This window comes from Rhinolophus hipposideros, assembly GCF_964194185.1.
Source record: "Rhinolophus hipposideros genome assembly, chromosome: 9".
In the NCBI taxonomy this organism is placed as follows: domain Eukaryota; kingdom Metazoa; phylum Chordata; class Mammalia; order Chiroptera; family Rhinolophidae; genus Rhinolophus; species Rhinolophus hipposideros.
In genome coordinates this window covers 32,380,779-32,407,575 of record NC_138055.1, presented here as the reverse complement: position 1 = coordinate 32,407,575, position 26,797 = coordinate 32,380,779, and the positions used below count along the sequence as shown (strand labels likewise).

Genomic DNA, 26,797 nt, shown 5'->3' with positions numbered 1-26,797 from the left:
GGCCTTCTGGTGAGAAAAAAATGTCAGAAGTAAAACACAGTTACTGTTGGATTTTTCAGATAACACTGAGTATCTATACAGATGTGGCAAGAATCTTTTAAATAGACCAAGAATGTGTGTATGACCTGAAGAAATTTCGTAACAGAAAAATAGCTGCTTTTGACCTGATGCCAGCCACACCTTGTGACCGCCTCACTGTGGGATAACCCACGTCTTCTGATCATCATCTCAAGTTCCTGAGGTCTGTCCAGGGAGAAGGTAGGGTGGGGTAAGGAATTTAGATATTCTAAGACCCAGGGTGATATATGACAGAAATGCCACATGAAAACAACCTTAAAACTCTGGTTTATTATTTATGGAATTAAAAAGTTTTCAAAAGCATGAAAAATCAAGTTTATAAGATATTTAAAATTTGAAGCAAAATAAAAAGAGGTACATTTGATTCTCCCTGCAAGAAAGTAGTAAATAAATAAAGGTGGTAAATAAACAGAGGTGGTAAATAAATTTTATCTTAAATATCCACTAGAGGGAGCACGGCAGAAGAAAAAATTTCATAGTATGATATTTAGCTTTATCTTATGATTGCCTGTTTGTTTGTCAGATCAGCGATCTAAAATTTTTAAATTCCAACATTTAAAAGTTTTCAGTTTTCATCAAGCAATATTTATAACTGTTAATAAATAAGTCTCAAGTAGTTTAAAGCCCAGGAAATCTTCCTTATATCTAAGTGTGTAAAAGGTGAAAGATGAAATAAAAGAATGTTTGCAAAATACATATAAGATGAATTATTATTTATTACTGCAAGAAGAATATTTTAAACGAGGAACAACTACACAGGCCCTCAAATCACATCTTCACAGAAAGTGAAACTATCTACTGATATTAAAGCATAATTCCCTGACAAAAGAATGTCATTAGAATAAAACGAAGTGATGAAAAGTCATCTTTTCTCTTTAATATGAAGAATAATAGTGTCCCGGTAATATAACTCCCTCCCAATCTGAATATAACACTGACAATGAAATGATAATAGTGGTTTTATAGTCTAGCTTTGTCTGCATGAATATGTAAATTAGTTTCTTTTCCACACTGAAGTGGTTAATCCATCTGAAAATCTACAGGAAAAACTTCTTAATAGGCTTGTAGTTTGACTACACATGGTTTCTTGCTGGATTTGTTCTGCTGGTAAACTACTCCAACTTCTGTTTTTAGGATAAAAGAATTAACATCCAATGAAGTAAAGAAACCCACCCTGGTTATACAATAAAACTTGAAAATATACTCTTATATTTAGGCAGTCAGACATTTAGGGAGATGTGTCCAATACAACTCTAAAATGGCTATGATTCCAAATTCTTCTGATGAGCATCTCTTCCACAAAAATAGTAATAGTTTTTCTTTGGGAGGCACAGCTCTGAAAATTCAAACTTAAAAGCTATGTAGGATATGTGCTATCATGTGTAGCACATAAATAAAACATGATATGGTAAATAAAGATATAGTACTCACCGTTTTGCCTTGGAGACCCTGGGGATTAACAGACTGTAAAGTTAGGCCAGCTGGCATTGACCTCCTGTCAGGCACATAAACATGCTAAGAAAAATAAAGAAACAATATAAATTGTGTGGTCAATGTCAGTGATGACAAATCTTAAATTTAGACTGTAAAATACCATTTAAAAATTGCTCTTAGTGCTCATGAAAGAAGGTAAATACTAAAACTTCTTGACTAAAATATAGATGCTGATGAACAGAGTAATTAGACATAGTCTGGCTCAGTGGTTTTCACACTTATTGGTCTCAGGACCCCTTTACATTCTTAAAAAGAAAATTTACTGACTAGAGCGGTATTGTTTTACAAGTTTTGCAAATCTCTAATGTCTGGCTAGATTTTCGCATCTGCTTCTGTATTCAATCCGTTGTGATAATCTCTTCTAGTGGAAGTACACAAAGAAAATCTACCCTTAATATATGTACTGAAAAGGAAAGAGAACTTTAAAAGCTTTTTTGGATAATTGTAGATATTCACCGTGGATATTGCACAAAAGCTCAAAAAGTGTTATTTTCTCAAAGGTAAGTTGCAAAGTAGTATCTGTAACCATGTCGATGAACTTTTTATAGTAACATCTATTAGTATATTTGCACTTTAAGTGATTTTGTAATATCAAACATTGGTCATGTGGAAAATACTGGTTCAGTGAGTCATGCAGACATTCACAATGTTGACACGGATCAATATACAATATTAGTAACTCACATTTTAGTACCACCACTGATCTTTAAGCACTGGAAAACTGCCAAGCTCACCATGGCAGAAATAAGACTTTCAAAATTCTAATTTGTGCTTGAAGGCTCAAATACTGTAATCAGGGACAAATACTGTCATCTCTTTTCCTTGAAGTGACAGGCTAACATTTCACTTTGAGAAGTGTCTGTTAAATACCAAGTCTGAACAACTATAGTTTGTCATTCGTACTTTCAAGTAAAAACGGTATTTCAGTAAAAAAACAGCTAGTACAGCTTGCAACTCAAATACTCATGGCAAATGTTTTTTTGGGAGACAACCATTAGTCCTTCAGTATGCAATAGAAATGCCTGTAGTATATTCCCCATGTCATCACACAGAATAATAAAATGAAAAAATTATCCCTTACTGTTTCATCAAATGGATTCTTAAGTGAAACTGCTCCTTTATTCATTTTTATTGCCAGTAAGTGGCAGTGAAGCATACAATGACCTCTAGCATGGTTTGGAGCCACTCCTTTGATTTATGCTAGGTGACAATACTTTTACACACCATTGCTTTTGCACTATTAGAAAATGGTGACACAAGAAATAATACCATATTATTGTTGTTGTTATTAGTATTATAAAAATAGTTTTGAGATTACTAACAGACTTCCTGAAAGCATCCTGGGGACTCTCAGGGACACTCCCCAGAAGTCCTTTGAGAACCAATGGTGACATCAAGATGATAAGACATTGTGAAAGAAAAATTTGGCAATGTTGGAGTTTTTTTGGAAGGAAGAGTAAAATAGGAACTTGATAGAGAACACATTCATTTCATATTTATTGTTGAAACAGAGATAAATTTTGGCCAATATGAAAAATACTGAGAACCACGAGAACACCTTTCAACCACACACTACTAAGATGTATTTGATCAGATTTCTCTTGAATGTTGTTAACTCTTTTTATCAAACACGACTGAGCCTTTGGATGGACAAACAACAATGAACTGTGTTACAAGGAAGTTCAAAGTGAGCTCCCTCCCCCCCTTTTTTGGTGAGGCAAATAAAGCTTCCCCCAAAAGAAAATTCCTGGTTGAAAAATCCAGCACATGCCATCACATGCTGTACACAATGAAGTAACTGAAGGATTCACCGTCACAAGGTTAAGAGCAGATGCATTCTGTAGTGGTATAAAGCAAGAAATTCTTTAGAACTAAAAAGAAAATGACGGGAAAATTTCTTTTCACTTTAGGAGACATTAGCGAACTGGCTGTATACAAAGGTGTCTTATCAAAATAACCACTTGCATTATGAAAAGCCGATCGATACAGGGTGCTGCGAATTCACTTCGAATAACCTACTAGGCAATGCTTAAACCAAGTTAAGGTACACATTAAAACATGATCTCTATCTGCACCTTAATTTTTTAAAAGTCTATACTGTATACCAGGAAGCATTGTTTCTCTGATATGAAGTTGGATATCTAAGGAGGTATTTCAATATGCCATATATCCAGCTGGTTAGAAGACAAAGCTGGCATTTTTATCTTAATAAAGAACAGGATGTGCTTGATACAAGATTTCAGGTATGTTAAGGGCAGGTGCAGAATTTGCGAGTGAGTAAAGAGTCAATACAAATGCATGTGGCCTTAACCTGCATGGAAAGCTGATGGGACACGCTATGAAGCAGAGAAGAATACAATAATGCCAACTGGTCAGTAGAACTGTTCCTGTGCTCCCAAGAGACGAAGCATTGCAAGCTCAGGTATTATACATGGGACTTGGACATGGCAGAATATTCTTCCTTAATTTGTAAAACAAAAAAAGATCTACCTTGCTTATCTCCTCCCTATTTTCTTGTTTCTCACATTTAATAAAATAATGTACGTGAAGGAAGACATAGCATCCATAAAGTAGTTAACACTACATTAGCAAACACCTTACCTTTTGGTGATGGGTCCTGTGCCTGCGGTCTATTGTCACATCTCCTCTCTGAATTGGGGAAGACACTTCTGATCTGTAGGTTCGTTGAGGGGAGTATCCTTGATAAGCAGCTATTGACCCATGGGAAGGTGACGTGGGAATAGAGTGCATTGTCTGGTCCGAAATATTAACCATGGTTTTAGGACTGGTCAATGTACCATGACGAGGGAGGGTGCTCTGCTTATTATAAAACTGACGCTGCTGCCATTCATAGAGCTGCCACATCGTGTCATCTCTCATTGATCTTCGTTTCTCTTCTGCTGCAGGTCCGATAGTTTTATCATGAGTGGAAGGGGTTACACTGCAGATACTCTCAGGCCTGGTCTTGCTGTTTCTTGGGAGTGTTCTATAACCTTCAGGATAGCGGGCCACAATCGGCGCCCTGTGGCTTGGCATGTTTCTTGGCAACGTTTGGTAAGAAATTACTCTAAAACACAAAAGAGTAACTGAAATGTTAAAAAAGAAGGGGAAGAGTCGCTTTCCAGATTCTAAATTAGAGTACACCTTTTTTTTTTCTTCTGGTAAGTAAAACATATGTTAGGACTTATTTTTTAAAAAATCAAAATATTAAAATAGTAAACATTGTACAAGGTATAAATTATTAATGATCAGATTTTAATCTTTGTGAAATTCAATCTGATGGTTTTAATGCATTAAGTAAACAGCATCTATGTAATTTATATAAAAGGCTATTAATTCCACACAATGTACAGTTTGGTTTAGAAAAAAAGAAGACTTTTATACTTCTTTTAGAACTAAGAATATTCAAGACCTAATCCTAAATCTGTCTCCATAGCTTATTTGTTTTACATCAACAAACTCCTAAAGTCTCATTCTCATACATCTCATTAGAACAGTTAAATAGAATTTCTGTGTGTGGATGGAAAACTGAAGTTTTTGAGTTGTACATATAGAGCATGAAGACAGAAAATGAAGTACTGCAGGTCTATGTGACTACTCTACTGTACCATTTCCTTCAGAAAGCATGACTATTGACGGGAAGAGTCAGTACATTTGTGGTTTGAAGAAATAACTTCCCTTGATAACTCTTCTTAACTTGAAATATAAAAATGACTTGAAGCTAAAGCTCAAAAGTTAAAGACAAATTACTTAAACTCGACAACATTTCCGATATAAAACTGCAGTCGCAGAAATTTTACAATGTTTCTGGTATAGAAATTAAAATTCCATCTTATGAATGTTATCAACATTTTGGGGGGGTCTTTTTAAAGCAATCTAAAATTTCATGTACATTGAGTATCTGAAATAAAGTTCTTATAAAATGCTAAATTTTTGGCTATGGATACATAATACCATGTTATTAAGCACAGACCATTTAAGTTTCTTAAAATGAAAAAATAAAATAAAATTTCAGTTTACAATTTTTAAAAAAGACACTGATAAAAACACTCTTTTAAGTCCATCAAAAAATCCTTGTATTAATCTCAGATCCATTATATGAAAAAGATTTGTAAGGTCAGATTACAAAAAAGATTTGTAGGTCAGATCCATTATATGAAAAAGATTTGTAAAAGTCAGTTAAAAATTCTAAATAAAGTTAGCATTTGTTTCACAATTATCTCTAAAGGTAGGTATAAAGTATAATTACAATTCAAAATTTAAAGGCAAGCGCAACCTTTTAATATCAATAACCACAATAAAATCTAGATTAAAAAGAACAATATTAAATTGCAAATATTCATTTTATGCCATCATCTCCATTGGCATAAATTTATACCCTAATATCAAATGTAATTCAATGAACCAAACGTGGGAGAGTTGGGACCCCATAAACTCAGGTTTCCTTACCTCACCTCTTTCAATGTTTAGTTACCACCTTTCTCCCTTGCTTACTGTATTTTCACCATAGAGTGTATTTTGGAATTGGGCATGCATAATTACATAATATTTTGCTGCCTTCTATTGGGTGTCAAAATGTCAAACATGTTCGTGACTACATGGACCAGAAGGAGTTCCATGTCTAACGTGATGTGTAATTTACTTGACCATACTCTTAATAATCTGAGAATCCTTGGCTGATAACCTGGATGACAGAGCTCTCTTTTGACCCAGACTTATTGTCAGCAACGATACATAAATACTAATGTACAAGAAGAAAATTTCATTGTGATAAGGTGTATTGAATTGGGTGCTTCCTGGGCTACAAGGCATGATAATAATAAAAATCCCCACATAATCTGTGTCTACTGGGGTGGTAAAACTGTTACCATTCTACAAACCAATGAAAGTCTCATGTTAAATATACACCTTTTTGTGGCTTAAAGCACCTATAGAGGGGGTAAGGCTGTGAAAAATATAGAAATACAGTGGAAGAAGAGTGAAGTAGGAAAAAGCAATTGATCAAAAATCAGGAGGGCCACGTTTTGTTTCTTGCTTTCCTTTTAAGGACGGAGACCTCGGATGCATTACTTACATCTCTCGGGACAGAGGTGTGGGGGAAAAGACCGAGAGATTGTATTCCTTTTAAAACTTGGGGTTAAAGAAAGAGTTGGTGGACCAACTAGAACTAGAATGCAGGCCTCTTACTTCTTTAAGCAGCACTCTTCATTACGCCAATGCTTCCCAGACTTCTGGATTTAATGAAAAAATAAAACAATCCTTCTATTTTTAAATTTTTGCCAAAAGTATGGAAATTATTAAAGAAAAAACCTTTTTGATTGCAATGATTTAATTAAAAATAAAAAAGACACCCCCAAATCAGGAAGGGCATAATACATATACAGTCCTTCACATGCTACTAAAATCTGGCCAACTGAAGCTTTTTGTGTTTTTCATCTAGAAGATGATTTGATCACGAAGTTATGTCGTGGCTCTAAAATCCCATGTCTTATTCTACATTCAAAAGACTTCCAATTCCTTCAACCTTCCCCCTTAAACTAAATTTCCTTCGTGATGCTGGTTGTTCTTCAACTTTCCAGTGTCTCTGTTCAAAACAGGCTTGCTCAAAATTGAGCAAACTCCTCCTAGACAAGAACCACTGCAGTGAGGCCAACCATCTGATGACCCTGGGCTGAAGTAGTGGAGAAGAGTACCAATACTCTGACAGAACCAGTATAAAGAGATCCTGCTTTCCTTCCATGTATATTGCCCATTTGCTCCATTTGGTCTTCCTCCCTATCCCCATCTTCTTTCTCTGTTAACATGAAAGCTAGAAACTGGAAAAAATCCAGAACTGGTAACCCCATGGCTATCCCGCTTAGGAAGTTGGTCAGCCAGGGAAAGTTGATTTCATCTAAGCAGTTTTGCCCTATTACTAAAGCAATTTACCGCACGGTACTTTTTGGTTTATTTGATCATTTATAAATTCAAAAAATACTATAATGACCTCAATCTGCAAAAGGCTCTGGATTAGCCACTGAACTATATCACAAAAGCATATACTGAAAATATAAGTGGTATTAACTTTATAGCTAGTTTAGAAACATGTGAAAAGATCATTTATAATCATAAGTAAGGGGCATACATTCTCAATCTAATACACACTAAATACTGCCTAAACAGTAATGTCTAAATTCCAGTTCAGAAAATATAAGTCCACAAAACACCTTCCGTCAGTGCTTGGAAGCATTCATAATCTGTGAGTTGGGCCCTGCTGTAGAGATGTACACTGAACTTGAACCATAATCCCATCATGATCAGTAACATGGTGTTTTTCTACTAGGCTTGATTAATTAATGACTGCAAAGTTTAAACGGCTCTTCTGCTATCTTCGGACCACTTTGGGGGAATTTTACTAGAAAATTAGGTTATTTACGAAGCAAGGCTATTTTCATCCCATCTACTTTCTCGTGTTTTTGAGAGACCTGTTTTTCAATAATTGGTTTCCTTAGTGGTCTTCTGCCAAGAAATTCAAATTAAGCAAAAGTGTGATTTACTTTTAAGTGAAAGCTTAAGAAACGAACACTGTAAGCTCCTTCATGAGGTCTGGTGCTCCATTCACCAGCAGCTGCCTGTCAGGCACCATTAAAACCTGTCCCTGTGATTCTGCCATGCAGAACAATGGCTGAAGGCACTATGCCTCGTAACAGTGCCTGCCACTCACAAAGAAATGTGAATGATCTGTTCCCAGATGCAGGGGTCTACTATGTGACTATGTATTAAACCTCTTTTCTTTCTACCAGAACCTTAGTAATAAAAGCAAGCCTTTCATAAAATTCTACAAAATGAACTGCCATTATGCCTCTTTCCTCCAATAAAAATGATTTCATTATAAAACACCACGACTGTATTTTTCAGCATGAAGTTTATATAATCATGCAGATACTATATCTCCATAATCCACACTGGACTCTGGCCAGTGAATCCAAAGTTGGAGGAACAACGCAGAGAAGACTTCAGCTCAAAATCACCCAAGGCCAGGCTTCAGACGTTGCAGGTCTGTGCTCTGAAGTAAAAGTCCCAGAAGTCTTTATGTATGTTAATTACACCTATCACGGGACCTCAAAGTGCTTGGAAACTAATATTTATGCTGAACAATTTACAAACTATCTTCCTGATATTTGTTGAACCCCTTTAACTATATACTTTCAACCTTAAGAAAGTATGATTTTACTTGAAGAAAAGTGACCGACTAAGAAGTGAGATTTAACTTGCTGGGTGCAGATTTAGTAAGTCTTCTGGCTGGGATTTTTATTATTGTCTCCCTGAAAATGATTACTCCCTTAATAAAGTATTTCCAAACATCCTTTTGTTCCCCTCCACCCCAACCTGAACTACCCTCTGGCTCATCTTCTGTCTAATCAAAGTTTATTTTTGAAATAGCAAATATTTCTCACAATTCTCCCTTGGGAAAATTAGAAAAGTGAGCACTGAGGGGTGGAGAAGAGGAATAGGAAAGTGAACAATACAGCACAGGAGAACGTTTCTGCAGCCTTGGTAGAGATGACAAAAGATGAAGCCAATTGTGCTCAGGCTTTCGAGCTGTACTGCTGAAAGAAGAGACTTTGGCTGACTACTGCAGATGTCAGTGAGCAAACTGGAAGAATCTTCTTCTACCTCAGAAGTGTCACTATTAAAGTAAGTTAAACCTTCATTTAATCAAAACGTGATTAGCATCATTTCCTGGTTTTCTATTACTGAGAGGTAAGAGTTCCAATAACTCTTCAGTTCATTTTTATGTACATATACCACTACATTAAAGCACTTTTGAAATTTTGCACCATCAAACTCCCAGCTAAGGACACAACACTTCTCATTCACAGGTGCCTGCTTTCCCTCCATCTTCTCTGGCCTTTACTTTGGTCTCCTTTGCATACTCTCCATTCCTTTATTTCCTTAAGTGTAAATGTTCCTTCAGGTTTTCCTTTAGAAGTTTTATTTTACCAGCTTCTCGCTGAATGAATTTATCTACTCTTATCCTTACCTTTAAGTACTTGTGATATAACAAGGACACTGCAACCTTATTCAAGTCCAGATCTCTCTCTGGAGGTACAGACTACTGGGACCTCAAATTTAACCTGTTCAATCATTCATTACCTTCTCTTGCCCCAAATCATTTCTGTGCAGTAAACGTCAACAAACAACCCTGATGACCAGACCCAAAAGCAGGGCATCATTCTTGATTTCCCATGTCACTCAAACTAGACTTGTCGATTTTCTTGAATACATCCCCTCCCTCTCCTCATTTCATTTCAATAGCTTTCGAACTTCCTCCGATTCATTCTCCAGATTGTGCAGCCAGGAACCTTCCTGAAACACCAGTCTGAACACATCTTTTCCAGCTTCTCTTTCCAGCCTTGTTTCTCATCCAGCATTACAGCAGTTAAACCTAAGCCATCGTGGATGTCTTTGGATTCCCTTCCTTGTTCTCTGGTAACTCTGGAGTTCTGCATATCTAAACCAAGACAAATGTACCCTCCTTTATTTCTCACCTGTATTCACTTCCTCCAGAAAGGTTTTCCTAAACCTTTCGATTGTGTTAGTTGTCTCTAAAACATTCCTTACAGCACCCTGAGCATCCTGTTCTTCCTTCAATGCATTTGTCACAATACGCAATACCTGCACCTGTTTAGTTAACTTTCTCCTCTACTAAATAAGAACCTCTGTGAGAAGTCTGGACTACACCTTTCATTATTTTAATTTCTGGCCCCATGATGAGCACATCGTAGTTACACAACAAATATATATGAAAAAACACTTATGCATGAATGACTCAACGTTTAGATGAATAAAAAGAACACTTAGTCATGTGCATTACGAGTTAAAAAAGAAAGGGAACGAGGAGAACTAAAGACCACAATAAGCCTTTACTGTCTCCACATTACTTGTGTCAGGCGATCTGTGCATTGCGTCTAGTTGCACAAGTTACTGATAGAAGACAGTCAGGCCAGGGAAGTGTGGAAGGAGGAGGTGGGGAAAAAGAAAGGGGGTAGGGATAGGTCTTGCTCCTTGTCTTATCCCAAACAAACAGGATCTCTACCCACAACCTAAGACTTCTCTTGTGCTAGTCCAAGGGAGAATGATGCCTTGCCATTATTAGTGAAGTTGGATGACAGAACAATGGGAGACACAGAAAAATCACTCATATACGATTACTATGAAAAAAGATATAATGAAAACTACAGTATCTAAATCACAATTTAAACTAATATTTATAATTGGCATCTCAGAAAGCAATCTCCACAAGCATAGCATGAAAGAAACCTGGTTCATAACACATAACAAGACACTTACCCCCTGGTTTCTTCTTCATGACCCCGTCCCTTCTGGATTTTAATCCACTGTTCCAACTGTTGCATTGAATTGGTTCTCTGTATGACGCGATCAGCCTCTGTGTGTGAGGGCCCTGTATTTGGATGAGCTCCACCTCTAAGGTCTGCCAGGCTAACATTCACTGTTTTGTTCTCTGAACTATTCACATTGACTGGCCTGTAATGTCCAGTCTGAGTCGGGCATGTTGACCCACTCTCATATTCAGATGGCAGAGAATTCAACTTTACACTATTAATTTTTGTTAAAGGTCTATCCTGACCATCCTTTTGAAATCCATATTTTTCAGCCTCTAATGCTTTTTTTTCTTCATTTTTGCTTATTTCCTTGTTTTTCTGGTTATTTTGGGCCTCTGGTTTAATTAGTACTCTATGGTTGGGAAAGTTATTGATTTCTTTAGCTGGTGCATTTTCAGATGTAATCTTGTCCACTCTGAAATCAGAGAAGAAAATCAAAGTAAATCAGATGAAATAATACGCATGTTATTTCTGGAATTCAATCTAGGAAAAATGTAAAATTACCTTTGACTTTATGAAAAAACTTAAAGGGTCACATAGGACAAGCCTGCACAAATCCCCAATGTTGTGCTATAAAAATTGAAGCACAACACTACGATGTATAAATAGAAAGGGGAAAAAACACACTATACGGTATATAAAGCACTGGAGGATAAGAAGTGATGAGTATCCCCACTATTAGAAATCTGGATATAAAGCAAGCATGACTGCCATTTGACAGTGAAACCACAAAATCCACACTTAAAGAACCGCAGCGTCTAGTGAAATAAACAAAATGGCTTCCAGCCAGGAGGGTTAACGTATCATGAAACAAACATGAGCCTGGTTTGTGGAAATGCCTGCACCAGGAAATTACAGTCTGGTACTGTCAACGATCTGAACCATATAACTGACTAACTCTGTTTGTATTCAAGCAGACCTGAGTTTCAGCTAATAGCTCTTGGAACCAGACTGCACGTATTCAGCTTCCAGCACTACCTCTTATTAACTGTGTCTGTCTGTCTTTGGGCAAGGTGCAGAAATTTACAGTGCCTTAATCTCCTTTTTGGTAAATGAGGATAATTGTAGCACCAAAATTACAGGATGTTGTGACGACCAGATGAGCAAGTCAATGGCTGCCAGACTTTATTACCATTATCACTCCACTTCCTCAAACAGTTTTTTGAATTAGGATCTGGTATTCCATGTCCATTGCTCACCAGAAGAATCTGCTGCTTCACAGTATGTCTGGACCACTGGACAGTTTTACTGCTCATCATTCCAGTTGCTATGTCTAGGTCTTTTTAAAGAGCATCAGCAGCCCTGAAACCAATCACCTCCAGGCTCTGACAAGAACAAGCTGAGTGTCTGAACCTGCATGAAACTGCCAAGATCAAGCCATGCTGGGAAGCCTCTCAGGAACTGGCCAAATTTCCACACATAATAATGCTTCGATCAGATCCTCAGTGTATCATTGCTGCCAGTTTCAGTGATGCATAGAAAATATATAATCCATACATATACAGCTATAGATACTTTAGAATATCATGAGTGAGAAAAAATAAAATGTGACTACTTTTCTTAGAATAAGTTATGAACTAGCTACACATTTAGGTTAGCTATATAACTTATAGCACCTAGATTGGAAGTGATATTAGATATTGGGAGTTTAAGACAGGCTATCAAGCTCCTTTCCCTTGAAAGAAAAAAGTCAGAGAAGACTTACACTAAAAGTGCATTTTATGCTTGCTAAATTCAGAAGGGGGGAAGGAATTTTTATCATTGAATATCAAATATGTGAAGAGATTTTTTAAACTTAGTCACAGCTATTCTACCTAAAGCTATATTTTAAATTAGAATTGCATTGCCTTTCTTCTCTTTATTTTTTCCAAAAATTTACCATTTAATAAAAGACACACGGTGACTTTCTCTAAGTAGAATAAAACTGATTCAGAAATGTACTCTTAAATAAACATAATTGTAAAACTAGTGATCTAATTTTAAAAAGTGACACTTAGTTTATTGCATAAGATACATGGAAATATAGAAAATGAAAATAATGGGCCTAAAGATGGAAATTATTCAGAGAATGTATATTATGCTTAGATTGTTTTATGCCATCAATGATGTGCACACTAGGGGACTATGATATTATATTTCAGAGATTACTGAATACTTTATGAATTTAGAAGAAATGAACTATCTAGTTAAACACTATATGTTTTATCTCGTTAGGTCATATGCCGATACATATTTGTAAGCATTCTGGCCACACACGAAAGAGAACCTATTACCCTAAAAACAAGCAAAGAAAATCTCCCTATACTTCTGAAATGAAATAGTGCAATAATTAGGTACCTTCAATTTGAACAATCAAGATTAACAGGGCAAGATAAAAATGTACCAGTTAGAAGTAGAATAAAATAAGTCAGTTCTACCGGATAATGGTGATTGACACCAAGCTGGGCACATAGGTAGCATTCAATAATTCCTGGCCAACCAAGAAAAAAACATCAACACAAGTGGCTAAAAATTGTTACGGGCACATAATCAATCAATTAACAGGTTGTCAGAAGTCAAACCCAAATACTGACTCCGTCATCTTTATCACCCTAAATTATGAGTAATTATTAATTTTTTTATTAGAGTGGAAAATACAAAAAAAGAAAATGAGAGTAAGTTGAAATTCTGAGATAAGTACAACATATAATACTGAAATTATCTGGAAATCAAATATTTTAATTATTATATTTTTATATTGTAAATAATTTCCTAAAAATTTTACTTTGAAATTAAAATTATTTTAATATTTTGAATTAATTCTTTCCACCTACATATTTTTCTCTAGCAACCTCACTGCTATGTCCATTCCAGTCATTTTTACACACAGAATTCCAAAAGCAGATTTTTCTTTTATTAGCTCTCAACCTGGAACATGAATATGGTTGAGTTAGTTTTTCTTAAAAAATTGGTGCCCTAGAGTTGAATCCTAGGTCTTTTCTTTTTTCTCTGTACTTTCTCCTAGCTCAATTACTACTGATTGGCTAAGTTGCTTTAGACTTGATATTTAAAAAAAAAAAAAAGAAGAAGAAATATATAGCATCAACTTAAGTCTTTTAATCAATAAGTCATAAGACTTTATATGCATACTAAAAAAAGTGACTAAAGATTTATATTTTAACAATCTCCTAATTCCCTGCTAAGAGACAAAAAAAGGCCAAACTTGCAAGTTAGCATCTTCCTTATATAAGACACGTGCTCAATTATCGCTGACTGGTAAAAAAAAATTTAACTGTACCATAAATCTTTCTTTAAATTATAGAAATAAATATTTTTAAAGTAAATTATTCAGCTGCTATTTACATAGCTTTACAAACAGATTTCCTCTCACCAGTTCTTCATATAGTTGAGTATTAAAATGATTCGTATGTTCAAGCAGGGAGAAAAAAAAACCCACACAGAACAATTTTAACAGTACATACTTATGTTATCAAGGAATCTGAGTACTAGACTTTCCAAATAAAGCAGAATTCATCAAGAAACAGATATATTTAAAAATAATCTAAATACCTAACAAATTATTTTCTGGAGACATCCATCATAAAACAATCAGAATTAACCAAGAAGTGCTGAAGAAATAAAACTCATCACAAAATTTTATTTCAACTTATTAAAGTCCAAAAACATCCAATATAATGAAAAAAAAAAAAAACGCAATGAAATTAACTTCATGAATATAAATCCTCTTAAAATTTAGGACTTTAAAAAACACGATCTGGTGCAGTTTTAAGATAACAATTAAAAATGTACTTACCGGAAATTAAAGGTAATTCTGTAAGAAGAAAGAACATTCAGTTTGAATGTTAGGATTCTGGATTCACCTCAGTACACTGATAGGTGAAAATGAATAAAGAGGAAAGATGGAATAAAAATGCAGGTGGTAGCTCAAACTAACTAAAGGTGAATTAATTTAATACAGAACGTGAATTAATCCTTGCTTTCTGAGGAAGAAATGATTTCATATCATGACTACTAAAACGATATGTACTATGACAATGACATACTTGGAAGGCATGGAATAAAATGTAAGTGAAAATCACCATTAATTTCCCCACAAACTTTTACCTTTTCACAGGTTCTGTCTGTACCAGGGCAGCATCTAACATGGCTTTCATCCACAACTCCATCTCCTTTCCTGTATCAGTGCAGAAATAATAGGTCCGCATGTTTGGATGGGCTGCCTGATTGAAAATGATACGATCATTTTGAATAGGAATATAGGATCTGTAAAAGGAAAAAAAGGAAGTTATTTCCCTGCTTAGATCATTACTATCAAATTAAAAAAAAAAAAGCAGAGTTGTCTTATATCCAGATATAGAAATTAATGGCTTAAGAAAAATATAATTCAATGTTGAAAAATGTAAATATTAGATTTTTTTTCTCCTAACTTTATGGTTTTTCTTTAAAAATTAATAAAAGTGAATGGGAAGGAAAGGGAGTAAATAATGAAGCACTTAATCATGCCTGTTCCATGTACAAATCCCTAGCAATTTCCATTTACTATAATTCATACCACTTTATTCAAGAATGTTCCAGAGCAATCAGCAACAAAATTAATCGAAATGTACGTATCACAGTATTTTCCTTGTGCTAGTTATTCTTTAGTTCTCAAAAGATGCTATTAAAGCATTTGTCTAATCCTGATAGACACCAGTACACAAACATAAATGATTTATAAATACTCCAAAATAGTATTTCCCTTTAACTTTCATTCTCAAGTTTCAGAGTTAAAATGTAAATGTTTTGGGTTTGAAGAAGGCCCAAGTAAGTGGTAAGTAGGTTTCTTTCTTTATGGTGGTTCAATCTGTCTGTATTCCAGAGAAACAGAGAAAAACAAAATGAAGAAGAGGCTGATAAAACTGCTACCCAAAGTGTAAACATCGAGTGCTCAGCTTAACCCATGCGCTGACCAGGCAAAGATGGACTGCAGCAGTAGCTGTGTCAAAATAGGAAAAAAAAAAAAAAAAAAAGGCTGAGGTGGGGGAAACATTCTTAATGTCCATTTAAAAATGTCTAGGGGATCGGTAAAAAGGGGTAAAAAGGGTCAAATATATGGTGATGGAAAGAGACATGACTTTAAGTGGTGAACGCACAATGCAGTATACAGATGATGTATTATAAAATTATACACTTGAAACCGATATAATTTTATTAACTAATGTCACCCCAATACATTTAATAAAATTGAAAAAAAAAAAGCATGCCTTACTTTGACAGTTTCCTATTAGATGCCAAAAGACAAGGAAAAATAAACAAAGGCTCTTTCACCACAGAATGAGGTAAAGGAAACAGTACGAAGTATGTAGTTAATCTGCTAAACACAAAAAGATGAAAGGAATAAATCTGGAGCCACATACTTCACCCCAACATCTTGACTATCTGCTTTATCTACAATGTCAAATTAGCTTCTTCAAAATCTTTTCCAGAAAGAATCAGGACAGAAATAAATTTCAATAAACACAGTGATCAAAATAACTACATAACCAACAAATCTTACTTGACCGTGTAAAAGATATAAAGCTGTCTATGGAAACAATTCAAAAGAAACAGCTCAAACGTTACATGTTGCTAAAATGATTAAAACCACATGTTAAAATGATTAAAATGTCACTGGACTGTCTGAGCGGGGTTTTGGAGAAATGAATAAAGACCACTGTCCATATCTGTGATCAAAGGAAGGAACACTGGTGCTGAGAAGATCCAGTTGTAGCCATGCCTGAGATACTAACAAACCACACTCATGCTTGCCATCTGTCAAACGGAAATATTTACTAGATGATGGCAAAATTCCCTTTCTAGCTTTACATTCCACGATTGTGCTCAATAATTGTCTATGAATTCTACTTACCATTGTGCAAAGCAGTAGCATCAACGTCAACAGACTTAGTAGTAAAAATGGCTCATAAATTCAAAGGAAACATCGCAGAAGAGAGAATTTGAAACAGAAATTACTATCCTTGTCAGATAAAATAATATTAAAATTAAATCAAGTAATCACAGAGAAAATATACTTAACATGCATAGTAACTTTTATTGCTCTTTTAACATACTAATATTTTTTAAGAGTCTAAGAACCCAGCAAAATGTCCTAAGAATAATACAAATTCAATAATCATTTGCCAAATTGATGAGCAAACAAAAAAATTTAAACTCATGGCCATATAACAGTGTTAGTATCACAGTTCTACATGCATACTTTATAAGGTTATTATTTTAAGTTAGTATCACAGTTCTAAATGTATACTTTATAAGGTTATTATTTTAAGTTATCAGTATTAAACTCTGTTATAAAATCATAAAATATTTGTTTCTCTGGTTCACACTGTTAATGAAATGTACTGCAATATGGAGCTTTCCCCTCTTAACCACAGGTCTTTGCTCAGCTATTACCGTCACATTGAGACCATCCATCACCCCCACCACTCTGGTACCTTTCCTGCTCTTTCTTCTCCATAGCTAATAGAGTAACACGTTAATTAGCAAAAGTTGTAAATCAAACACAGTCCTGAGTATTCTTTAAAAGTGGATGGAAATTAAAAATTAAATCAATTTTATAATGGTACAAACGTTTTCACTGCTAAATAATAGCATGTTACCCTTATTTCCCCTTTCCCTTTGAATGAAAATTTTACATTAAACCCTCAGGAGTTCTTAATTTAAAACTGACTTAAAAAAATAGTTGACTTCTGAAATTTATTTCAGCCATGTCATAAAGCAAATAATGCAGCATGGGTTTCAAAAACAAAAACTAGCCAACTTAGCATTCAAGTGGCCTCTTACTTGAGAATATACCACAAACCAGCATATCACTTGAGATGGGTGGGTATTTTTAGGAGAAGGGTGGGTGCTCAGGTCTGCTTGGATTTGATAATAAATTTTATGTCTTAACTTCAATATTCTCTCAAAAGTACCTGATGTTCATGGTGTACTTAGACCCCCAAAAAATCTCTGCAAATATTCTATAAGATCATAAATGTACAACATAACTATTAATAAACACAGTTGTCTCCGATCGTACTCTCCCCCCTAAATTTATTATAAAATAATTCAAACATACAATAACCTTAAAAAATAGTAAAATGACCAGGACACCTACAGTTATATCTACCAATTATTAGCATTTTAACATATTTGCTTTATCTAGAACCATTTGGAAGTATTATAGTCATAAAGACACACCCCTAAATATTTGAGCATGTGTTCCCTAATTAAAGGGACACTCCCCTACTCAACCATAAGACTATTAATTAATATATTTTAAATATAAAAATTAGAGTAATTGAAATATCTTTTTGTAATAATCTATGGGTCAATATCCATTTTTTAATTAATGCAAGATTCGAACACAGAATAAAAAAGTATAGTAACTATTTCCTTACCTTAAAAGCATATTTGCGATTAATGTGATCCTCAGAGGAAAGCATAGCTATCTGAAAACTAGGTAATAGTATGCTTCCCAAGATACCCTCTTCTTTCTCATCTAGGAAATAATGGAACATCTGATTAGAATTTTAAATGTTTTCATGAAGTAGAATAAATTTTCTCAAAATTTATCTTTGTCAAATCAAAAGGTTCTTATATATAAATGAACTGTATTCATGTATAGCTTAGAGAGTTTTTATAAGGTTTTAAGGAAAAATATTAAGTAACAGAAGTATATATTCTTCTTTACTTTCAACCAGCTTTCCTATCCTAAGCAAATCAAAATTGATCCCCCACGTCAGAAAAATGTCAATTAGACATAAAAACAGCGTACATTTGTTTGGCATATATATTGCATTTTACGAAGCCCTTTGACATATAATTTATTAAAAACTATTAGCATATAAGTAATGACACAGAAACTTTAGAAAATTAATCTACCCACATTTCTATCAGGATCTAAATGCCCAACAATTTTAGGCCGAGACAAAGACACAGATGGTTCACTTGCTCACATCCTTCAGTCTTTGCTCAAATGTCTCACCAATGAGACCTTCCTTTACTTATTATAAACTGCTTCCATCCGTAGCCATCCCAGAGCCCTCTCTCTTCTTCCTGGAACTTGACCACCCTCCCACACCTTCAATACCTCTGACACACTATATGTTTTAGTTGTTTATTTATCATCTTTCTCTCCTCATTAGAATATATGCTCCATGAGTAGCAGATGTTTGAAAGTTTTTGAATAAATGAACATACATGTAAATATATTTTCAACTAAACTATGAACATGTATGTAAATATATTTTAAACACATATGTAAGTATTTTTAAAACCATATAATTTTGAAGGTTTGTGTGTACCAGTCATTCTGATACATAATAAAGTTACAGGAATCAATTACACGCCTATAAGGCAAGCACATAAAATAAAACTAGGAAAATGATAAGACATTAACCTTGGCATAGTATAGATTCACATTATTAACTTGATGCGTGGGGGCAGCGTTGAAATATATAGTTCATTGTTAGAAATCCATAAGATAAGTTAATAAAGCTATGTATTAGGTTGATGAACTCACCAATGAGGAAAACCATAAATGAGAAACAATTATTTTTATAATGCTTGACATGTTTTTTATTTTCATAAACTTAACAAAGGATTTTATTTATTTTGCCTATCCAAAACAAAAAAAAATTGCATTACATAGTGGTAATTTCTATAGCCTTTCTCATAACAATGAAACAAAATCTTGTTTTTACTATTGTGCCTCTTTCATGTGTAGTTTACAAATATGAGAAAGAATGAACAAAGGTACAGATTTAGTTTAAAAGAAAAAAGTAGAAAGCAGTCAATTATAAAGAATATGACAATTTAAAAGAATGAGTCACATTCTAATTTTAAATCCAATTTTGCGTTTATATAAAGCATATAATCAGAAACAGTTTATGAAGTCATTTTTACCAAAAAATCATTATCAAATAATACATTCTTTCTCTCAAAATTGGAAAAACTGACTTTCCTAAAGTTATTGCAGAATGTAGAGAGGCAAGATAGCATAGGGTGACTTCACTGAATTACTATGGATCGTTTCCCAGCCAGACACTAAGTAGCTGTGAGATCTCGGGCAATTTATTGATGCTGTGTTTCTTATTTTCATCAACTATAAAACTGACTGAAACAAGACTTATCACAAAGGATTGTTGTGAGGGTTAAATGAGTTAATAGACATAAAGAACTCTATAATGCACTCAACGTAAGTCAAGTGTTCAGTAAATATTGCCATTTTTACATAAAATTAAAGACACTACATATAAAATCTTCATCTTCTGTCAAATGACAATCCTAAGAATTCCTCACTAGATTCTTCAAATATCCCTAATCAGGGCATTCTTCTGTTTACTTCTCTATTAAGCCTGACCTAAGCAACTGTCTTACTTTCTATCACCCAGGGCGCTGCATATCCTGCCAAGCAAAGGGCAGGTAGTGAGCAATGCTTACAGAATGAGTGACCTCTCTGTGGGGTCAGCGGGGTCTTTTTAAAACTGCGTGGCAGCCCAATTTCTCCCTCTGCACCATCTTACTTCCTTCCCTTCTCTGCCACAGGTAGTGACCCCAAAAACACTCCCCAATAAGCTGTTGCACATTAACCTCCATCACAGAGCTTGCTTCCTGGGGAACACTACCTGGGAGAGTAACCTCAAGAGTTGCATCATTTTACCAGATTTAAGTGAAATTTTAAATCACCCCTTTTTACTTCACCTTTAAAGGTGGTTGAGAACAAGACAAAAAATACATACAAATTTACTGACTAGAATCTTATTACTCATTGTCATTGCTCACCTAGAATACTTCAATACTTTTTTAACTGGTCTTTTGGCTTTTAGTTCAAGTGCTAGGGTACTTTTTCTAAAATATACACTTCATCTTGTTATTCTTGCATTCAAAATGGAGTTTAAACTCATTAGGATAGCAAACAAATGCCTCTGTGCCTTCATCTACTTTTTAGCCTCTATTCCTGCTAGGTCTTCAGATATAACTTTCATTCCACCAAAATAAGCCCGATGTGTAATTTTACCAATCTGTCATGTTCACTCGTGCTTTGTACAAACTAAGTCCTTAGCCTGGATCACACTTCTCTCTTAATCCCTTCCTTGTACAGGCCTGGTCAACACTCATTCAACATAACTGAACACTGAAATGTTTCTCTCAGACTCCTTCAGCTAATCTGTGAGATCAATAAAGAGAAAGGTTTATATTGTTCATTTCCGCATCCTACTACCTATGTATGACACATCAAAAGAGCTCGCTGCTAGCTACCACCTTAGTCGAAGCCATCATCATTTCTACAAAATAACTCCTAACAGTCTCTTCTGTCTCCCTTCCCCTTTATAACCCATTCTCCAATAGCAGCTTCAGTGAACTTCTCAAATTGTAAATCAAAAGATATCACTCTCATGCTTAAAAACATCCAATTGTTTCCTTACAACTTTTACAGTAGCATTCACACTTCAATAGAGTCCTACATTGGTGCGATCTCCATTTCTCCCATCCATTCATCTCCTTCCCTACTGCTAGTCCCTTAGCTCAGTATGCTGATTTCTTTCTGCTCATTCCAAACACTTTCCTATCTTAGAGCCTTTGCAGTATCACTCCTCCTGCCTGGAATACTCTGCTGACTCTAGCTCCTCCTTGTAATTTACATCTTGCTACTTAAAATATCTGCTCCAAGTACCATTCCAAAGAGACCTTTCCCCCATACCTATCTTTCATATTATAACTGTTATTTTACTAAAAGCACTCATCATGGTCTTTACTTCACAGAGTTTATTTACTGTCTCTCTGACCTCTCTAGAATGTAAGCTTCATGAGAGCTTTCTCTCACTGCTGGTTTGACAGCACCTGAGATGAAGCAGGTCTTGCTTAATGAGTATTTGTTGAATGAATTAAGTCCCATGGTAAGTTTCGTCAATAGATTGTCTATAGAATTGAACAGTCTACGTGATTTATCACAGTGGGTTCACAATCTGCCTGCTATACTGCAAAGAACAGTGGGAACTTGGGCTTGCATCTGATATGGGTTGCCAACCTGTTATAAAAAACAGCAAATCACTTATCTTTGTCTTATTTTCCATACCTGTAAAATATGAACTGATCTGTTAAAAAATTCTTTCAGCACACTCCGTACGTTAGTATACTAGATGCTTTGAGAAATACAGAAGAAATAAATGAGGCCACTGTATTCAGCATACAGAAGAAGAGGAGATCTGGACAGGGCCCAAAACTTGTGGTTAAAGAATGTTCCTTACAGTTACTCATTGTGAGGCCTCAGGCAAACAACTTGACCTTGCTGTCCCTTAGTTTCCTTTTGTGTGAATGGGCATAAGATTTCCCACCTTATCAGGTGGCTGTGAGGAAGAGATGAAATAGATCATCTATGTTACAAGGTCAGCAAATATATATAGAAAACACTCAAAAAAATGTAAGCTATTATGATCATCTCACTAAAATCTGAGTTTTTATTTAAAAGCTGACATTTCCTACTGATAAAATAGTCAAAGTATATAATAGCATATACTTCTTTTCAACCACCTGAAAAACAGAAATGAGTTAAATGGTATTTCTTTCCTTTTTATTTCTTTTTTTTGTTGTTGCATTACTCCTATCTGAGGAACCATACTAAAATTAACACATATACTGGATATAAAACGCATAGGGTTAATATTAGTATGGAATCTCATACTCAACATAATTTCTACAATTACCTTTATTTTTTCAAATTAGGTGAAAAGTTTTTCGATTTTAATAAAAGTGATGAGGAGAACCTTTCTTCGAGCAAATTACAAGGAATTCAGTGTTGCTTTTGTTGCAAATTAACATTAAAACATTTCTGCATGAGAAGTAGTAACAAACATTTTCTTGTTCTCATCTAAAGCTCTAAACAGTCTATGAATATACTGAAATATTACAAATTATAAGGTTAGGAATAATACCCGAGTTATAACTTCTGACTTTTCTGAAAGAGTGGAAAACCTTTAAGGAAAATTGTAGTGTAAGCTTGGCTCTTAACTAAAGATAATACCACAATTACAGCCTGACTAACATCTCTATGACAAAATGAAATTTTATAGCTTTGGTCAATTCTGACTCAGCACTACTTTTCGACCATAGTTTGCAGTGGAGGGAAGGACTATAATTCTAGTGGTTTAAAATTTGAAGGTTAATATGTATTATTATTACTTGGCAGATGACTAGAATTCTGCCACACTTTTTTTGTGTCACCACAAAGTAAACTTTAAAACTGCTAACTGGTTCTAAAATCCTGTACCTTGTGACATACTTATCTAGAAAAGTTACAAATTATTAATTACACATTGACAATCTGATTCTTTCGTGACGGTTTCCAAACAGACTTTAAAGTAGGGAAGGAAAAGTAATTATTCAGATTCATGATTATATATTACAGCCGAAGCAGATTTCTATGGAGAGTACAACCTGTGTATACCCTTCAATGTTAGGGACCAACTCTGTTGTAGGTTAACAGATTTATATAGCACATGAACAGAGACTTTAGCTTAAAATTGTATTAATAACTTAACCTAAAAAACATTTTTTAAAAAAGGAATCTATGATACCCATAAAGGATACATGAAGACTGCTATTCCATACTTAATAATACCTTTATTTCTTCACCAACATTGACAGCCTTCCACAACTTGCTCCATGGTTCAGGGAGGCTGTCATTGTTCGTTTAAAAAGCGGAGGGGGGGGCAAAAAGGGGTCATAATACATTCATTTGTAATTTTAAAAAATGGACCAATACATCATAATAGCCTTTGCTATTCTAAAATAATTTGCTGAAGAGAATTGGGTACTCAGTGGACCAACCAACAGCTTGGTCTGACAAAGCTGACATGTAAAAACAGTATCATGAAACACAAGATTTTTATCTATTAGGCACTGAATTCAAAGATAACATTACAGAGTGAAGATCCATATGCTCTTTACGTAAAACAAATCATATTAACACACTCAGATTACAAAAACTGGACCAAAACTCAGACTAATCGGCTTGAAGCACTATGTTGTCTTCTGTCATACCTCAATTACTGAGTATTATATGTTAATGATACTATTTCTTGATGCTATTTGATAATAATAAAATACAAAAAGAATTGCAATGTTTTTTCTTTAAAAATGTATCTGACACTCAATATATATTCTATTGCAATGATAAAATAACACACTAAGACAGTTTATGGTAAACTCACCTCTATAATAAAAGAGACAAAGGTCAGAAAGCACGAACCAGCGTTTCTTCCATAGCTTCATGCCAGTACTGTCCTGCATTAAATCAGTATATGAAATTTTTTTTTTCATTTCAGAAAAAATTCATTTCTGGTGCATTTATTTAAAATAAGTTTCAAAAACAAGGTGTTTGATATATGCTATACAGTAATTTAACTAAAAAGCCAATCAAAATTTTGGGGTAGTTTTCTGTGGACTTGTATCACATGAAGATATTCCAAAGTATACCGATCTCTGAAGAGTAATACTACCATGTAAAAGGAATACTGCTGAAGCAATCTGATTTGGTTTCACATCTGTAAGCAATGCGAAATTCACTCTTCACATGTCTGCTACCATGAGGATAATGTAACCATACAGCAGTACGTGCATTCTGATAAACCAGATTTAATAAATATGTTAATCTTCAACAAGAAAAATATGTGAACTGAAATTATTCCAAAGATTAATGTGATTTAAAATGTGCTAAAGGAGCCTTAGCATATAAATACATTTCATAAACATTTGTTTCTTCTTACATATACAATTTTGATTTTGCTCATGTGGCAGAAAAGAGAACCTATTTTGCAGCTCTTTCAAAGTAATTTAAATCATAAAAATACAAAGCTCAAACAAAGTTACAATTTCAATAAAAAAATCTTCCCACATGCAATAAAGCAAAACTGTAAGAGAAAATAAAACATCAATACAGGAAAAAAAAAAGGTGACAGTTTGGATGTGCATTGATTAATACTTTTCAATTAATTTCTAGTTGTGACCATCATTGAATAATCACTGTGGAACTAAAGAAATTATATGGGTGAAAATCTCTTGAAATAAAAGATTTGTCCTTAAAACCGACAGATACTTCAAGGAAAGGAAAAAACAAAAAACAAACTAGTATATGGTACTTTCAATTTTCTAATTTTTTTCATTCTTTAGTCAAAATAATTTTTAAGTTTAGATTTTTAAGCAGCTCTGCAAACACTCTCTAGTCACAAGCGGCTCTGCAGACAAATATTCTCTGTAAGTCACATCTATGACAAAATAAATATGGTAGAGAAATTGATTGGTATCACTTTCGCAGTACTAAATTACCAAGGGTTCAAGAAACAAAACACGAGCAGTTTTAAATAAGAAGTTCCCTAACCTCTCTTAGGCTCAATATTGTAGTGAGCTATCGAAACATAACTTGGTTTTATTAGAAAAACTAGTTTTAAAAATCTTTCAGTTTGGGTAAGTTTAAATATCAGATGGTTAAAATACAGTAAATGATTGTTAAACAAAAATGAAAAGTTGGTATCTAAATTACATAACCAATCGACTCAGTGAGAAATTGAATGATTGGGAATTCTCTAGATTTTAAGATGGTCCGCCCTCTTCCAATACATTAGTTTAGCTGCTACCCACCTTTCAGGTGGAATGATGTTTAGTGAATGTTTCATATCAAACTTATTATGCATTTTAATGACTATAATTATTAGGTCATTTGAAAGCAATTAGCGATATTTGACAGAAGAAATATGCATCACCAATGAACTATTATTTAACTTGCTCTGTATTATCTGTATACATGTAGAATCGAGAGAAAGAACAAAGACAGATAAAGGTCTTGAATGCCAAATATATCATCTCGGTTATCTGGTGGTCACTTATCTGAAACCCAGCTGCAAATCAGAAAGTAACAAGAGAAAACACATCCTTAAAGCAGTTAAAATAGATGTCATAAAACCTAATGTACATGCATCCTAACTAATTCCGTAACTAATGACAAGGTTCCAAAAAAGCTTAGTTATCAGGTTTCCCAAACAACAGAACAATATAAACCCCAACTTATCAGGGTGTCTGAGAGTGAATCATGCTTGAGTAAACGGGAAAACAAGAAAAGTAAAAGAAAAAAATAGCATAAACACTTAAGAAAGTAGTCATGAGAGCCCAGAAGTAAAAATCTGAAGGAAAAAACATCAGAAAAATCTCAAATTATGTTTAGATTTCTCTATAAATTAAAACAGAGAAGTATATAATTGTACATTTCTCTAATGATTTTTATATGAATAGAAAAAGGAACAACACCTCTGTGTGTGTTTTTTTCCTACCAAAAAAATTTTTCTGCCCGGATAAATTTAGCATGCTATTCCTAACATTGCATACAGCTTATATTTAATTTCAAATCTAGAAATACCTATAACAAACACACTGACAATGTTTGTTCTAAATTACATCCATTACCTTTTCTTTCTTCACTGTTCCCTAACATTCTTTAGTGGAAATAAGAAGTGAAAGAACCTGGATGACTGCTCTGCAGTTCCTCTTCCATTTTATATAACTGTCTTAAGTAGATCAGCCAGAAAAAAAATCCCTTTTGATCCTGTCTTTTTCTCAAACCAAGGGAAAAAAAAAAAAATACCTGTTTATAAAGCCAACCTCGTCTGACCACAGGTGCATTAGGATTCCTTTTAATTGAATTTGATCTCTTCCCAAAATTATGAACTTTTTTTGAAGCCCGTGAAGTCTAAATAGAAAAAAGCAAAACAGACAATGTAATGTTAATATCTAGATGTTTGAGTTTATATTTCATCTTCATAATTTTA

The 26,797-nt window shown here is 34.3% G+C and overlaps 1 protein-coding gene across 17 annotated transcripts in view; it reads right to left on the bottom strand.

Annotated features, from left to right (window-relative positions):
• PLEKHA5 (pleckstrin homology domain containing A5) overlaps positions 1–26,797 on the bottom strand; it is a 208,649-nt gene that overhangs the window by 51,984 nt on the left and 129,868 nt on the right. For 10 of the 17 annotated variants that reach the window (XR_013994064.1, XR_013994065.1, XR_013994066.1 and 7 more), the window contains exons 6-13: positions 26,614–26,718; positions 24,191–24,263; positions 18,377–18,477; positions 15,063–15,178; positions 14,752–14,769; positions 10,906–11,373; positions 4,174–4,639; positions 1,510–1,593 (exon numbers count right to left, since the gene is read on the bottom strand). Coding sequence is in view for 10 of the 17 variants with exons in the window: in XM_081060761.1 (XP_080916887.1) it covers positions 1,510–1,593; positions 4,174–4,639; positions 10,906–11,373; positions 14,752–14,769; positions 15,063–15,178; positions 18,377–18,477; positions 24,191–24,263; positions 26,614–26,718 (1,431 nt within the window). In the remaining 7 variants the exon portion in view is untranslated. Of the gene's footprint in view, positions 1–1,509; positions 1,594–4,173; positions 4,640–10,905; positions 11,374–14,751; positions 14,770–15,062; positions 15,222–16,845; positions 18,478–22,243; positions 22,328–24,190; positions 24,264–26,613; positions 26,719–26,797 lie in introns of those variants that run through there. The other 7 variants (XR_013994067.1, XM_081060766.1, XM_081060768.1 and 4 more) reach the window with 3 other exon arrangements.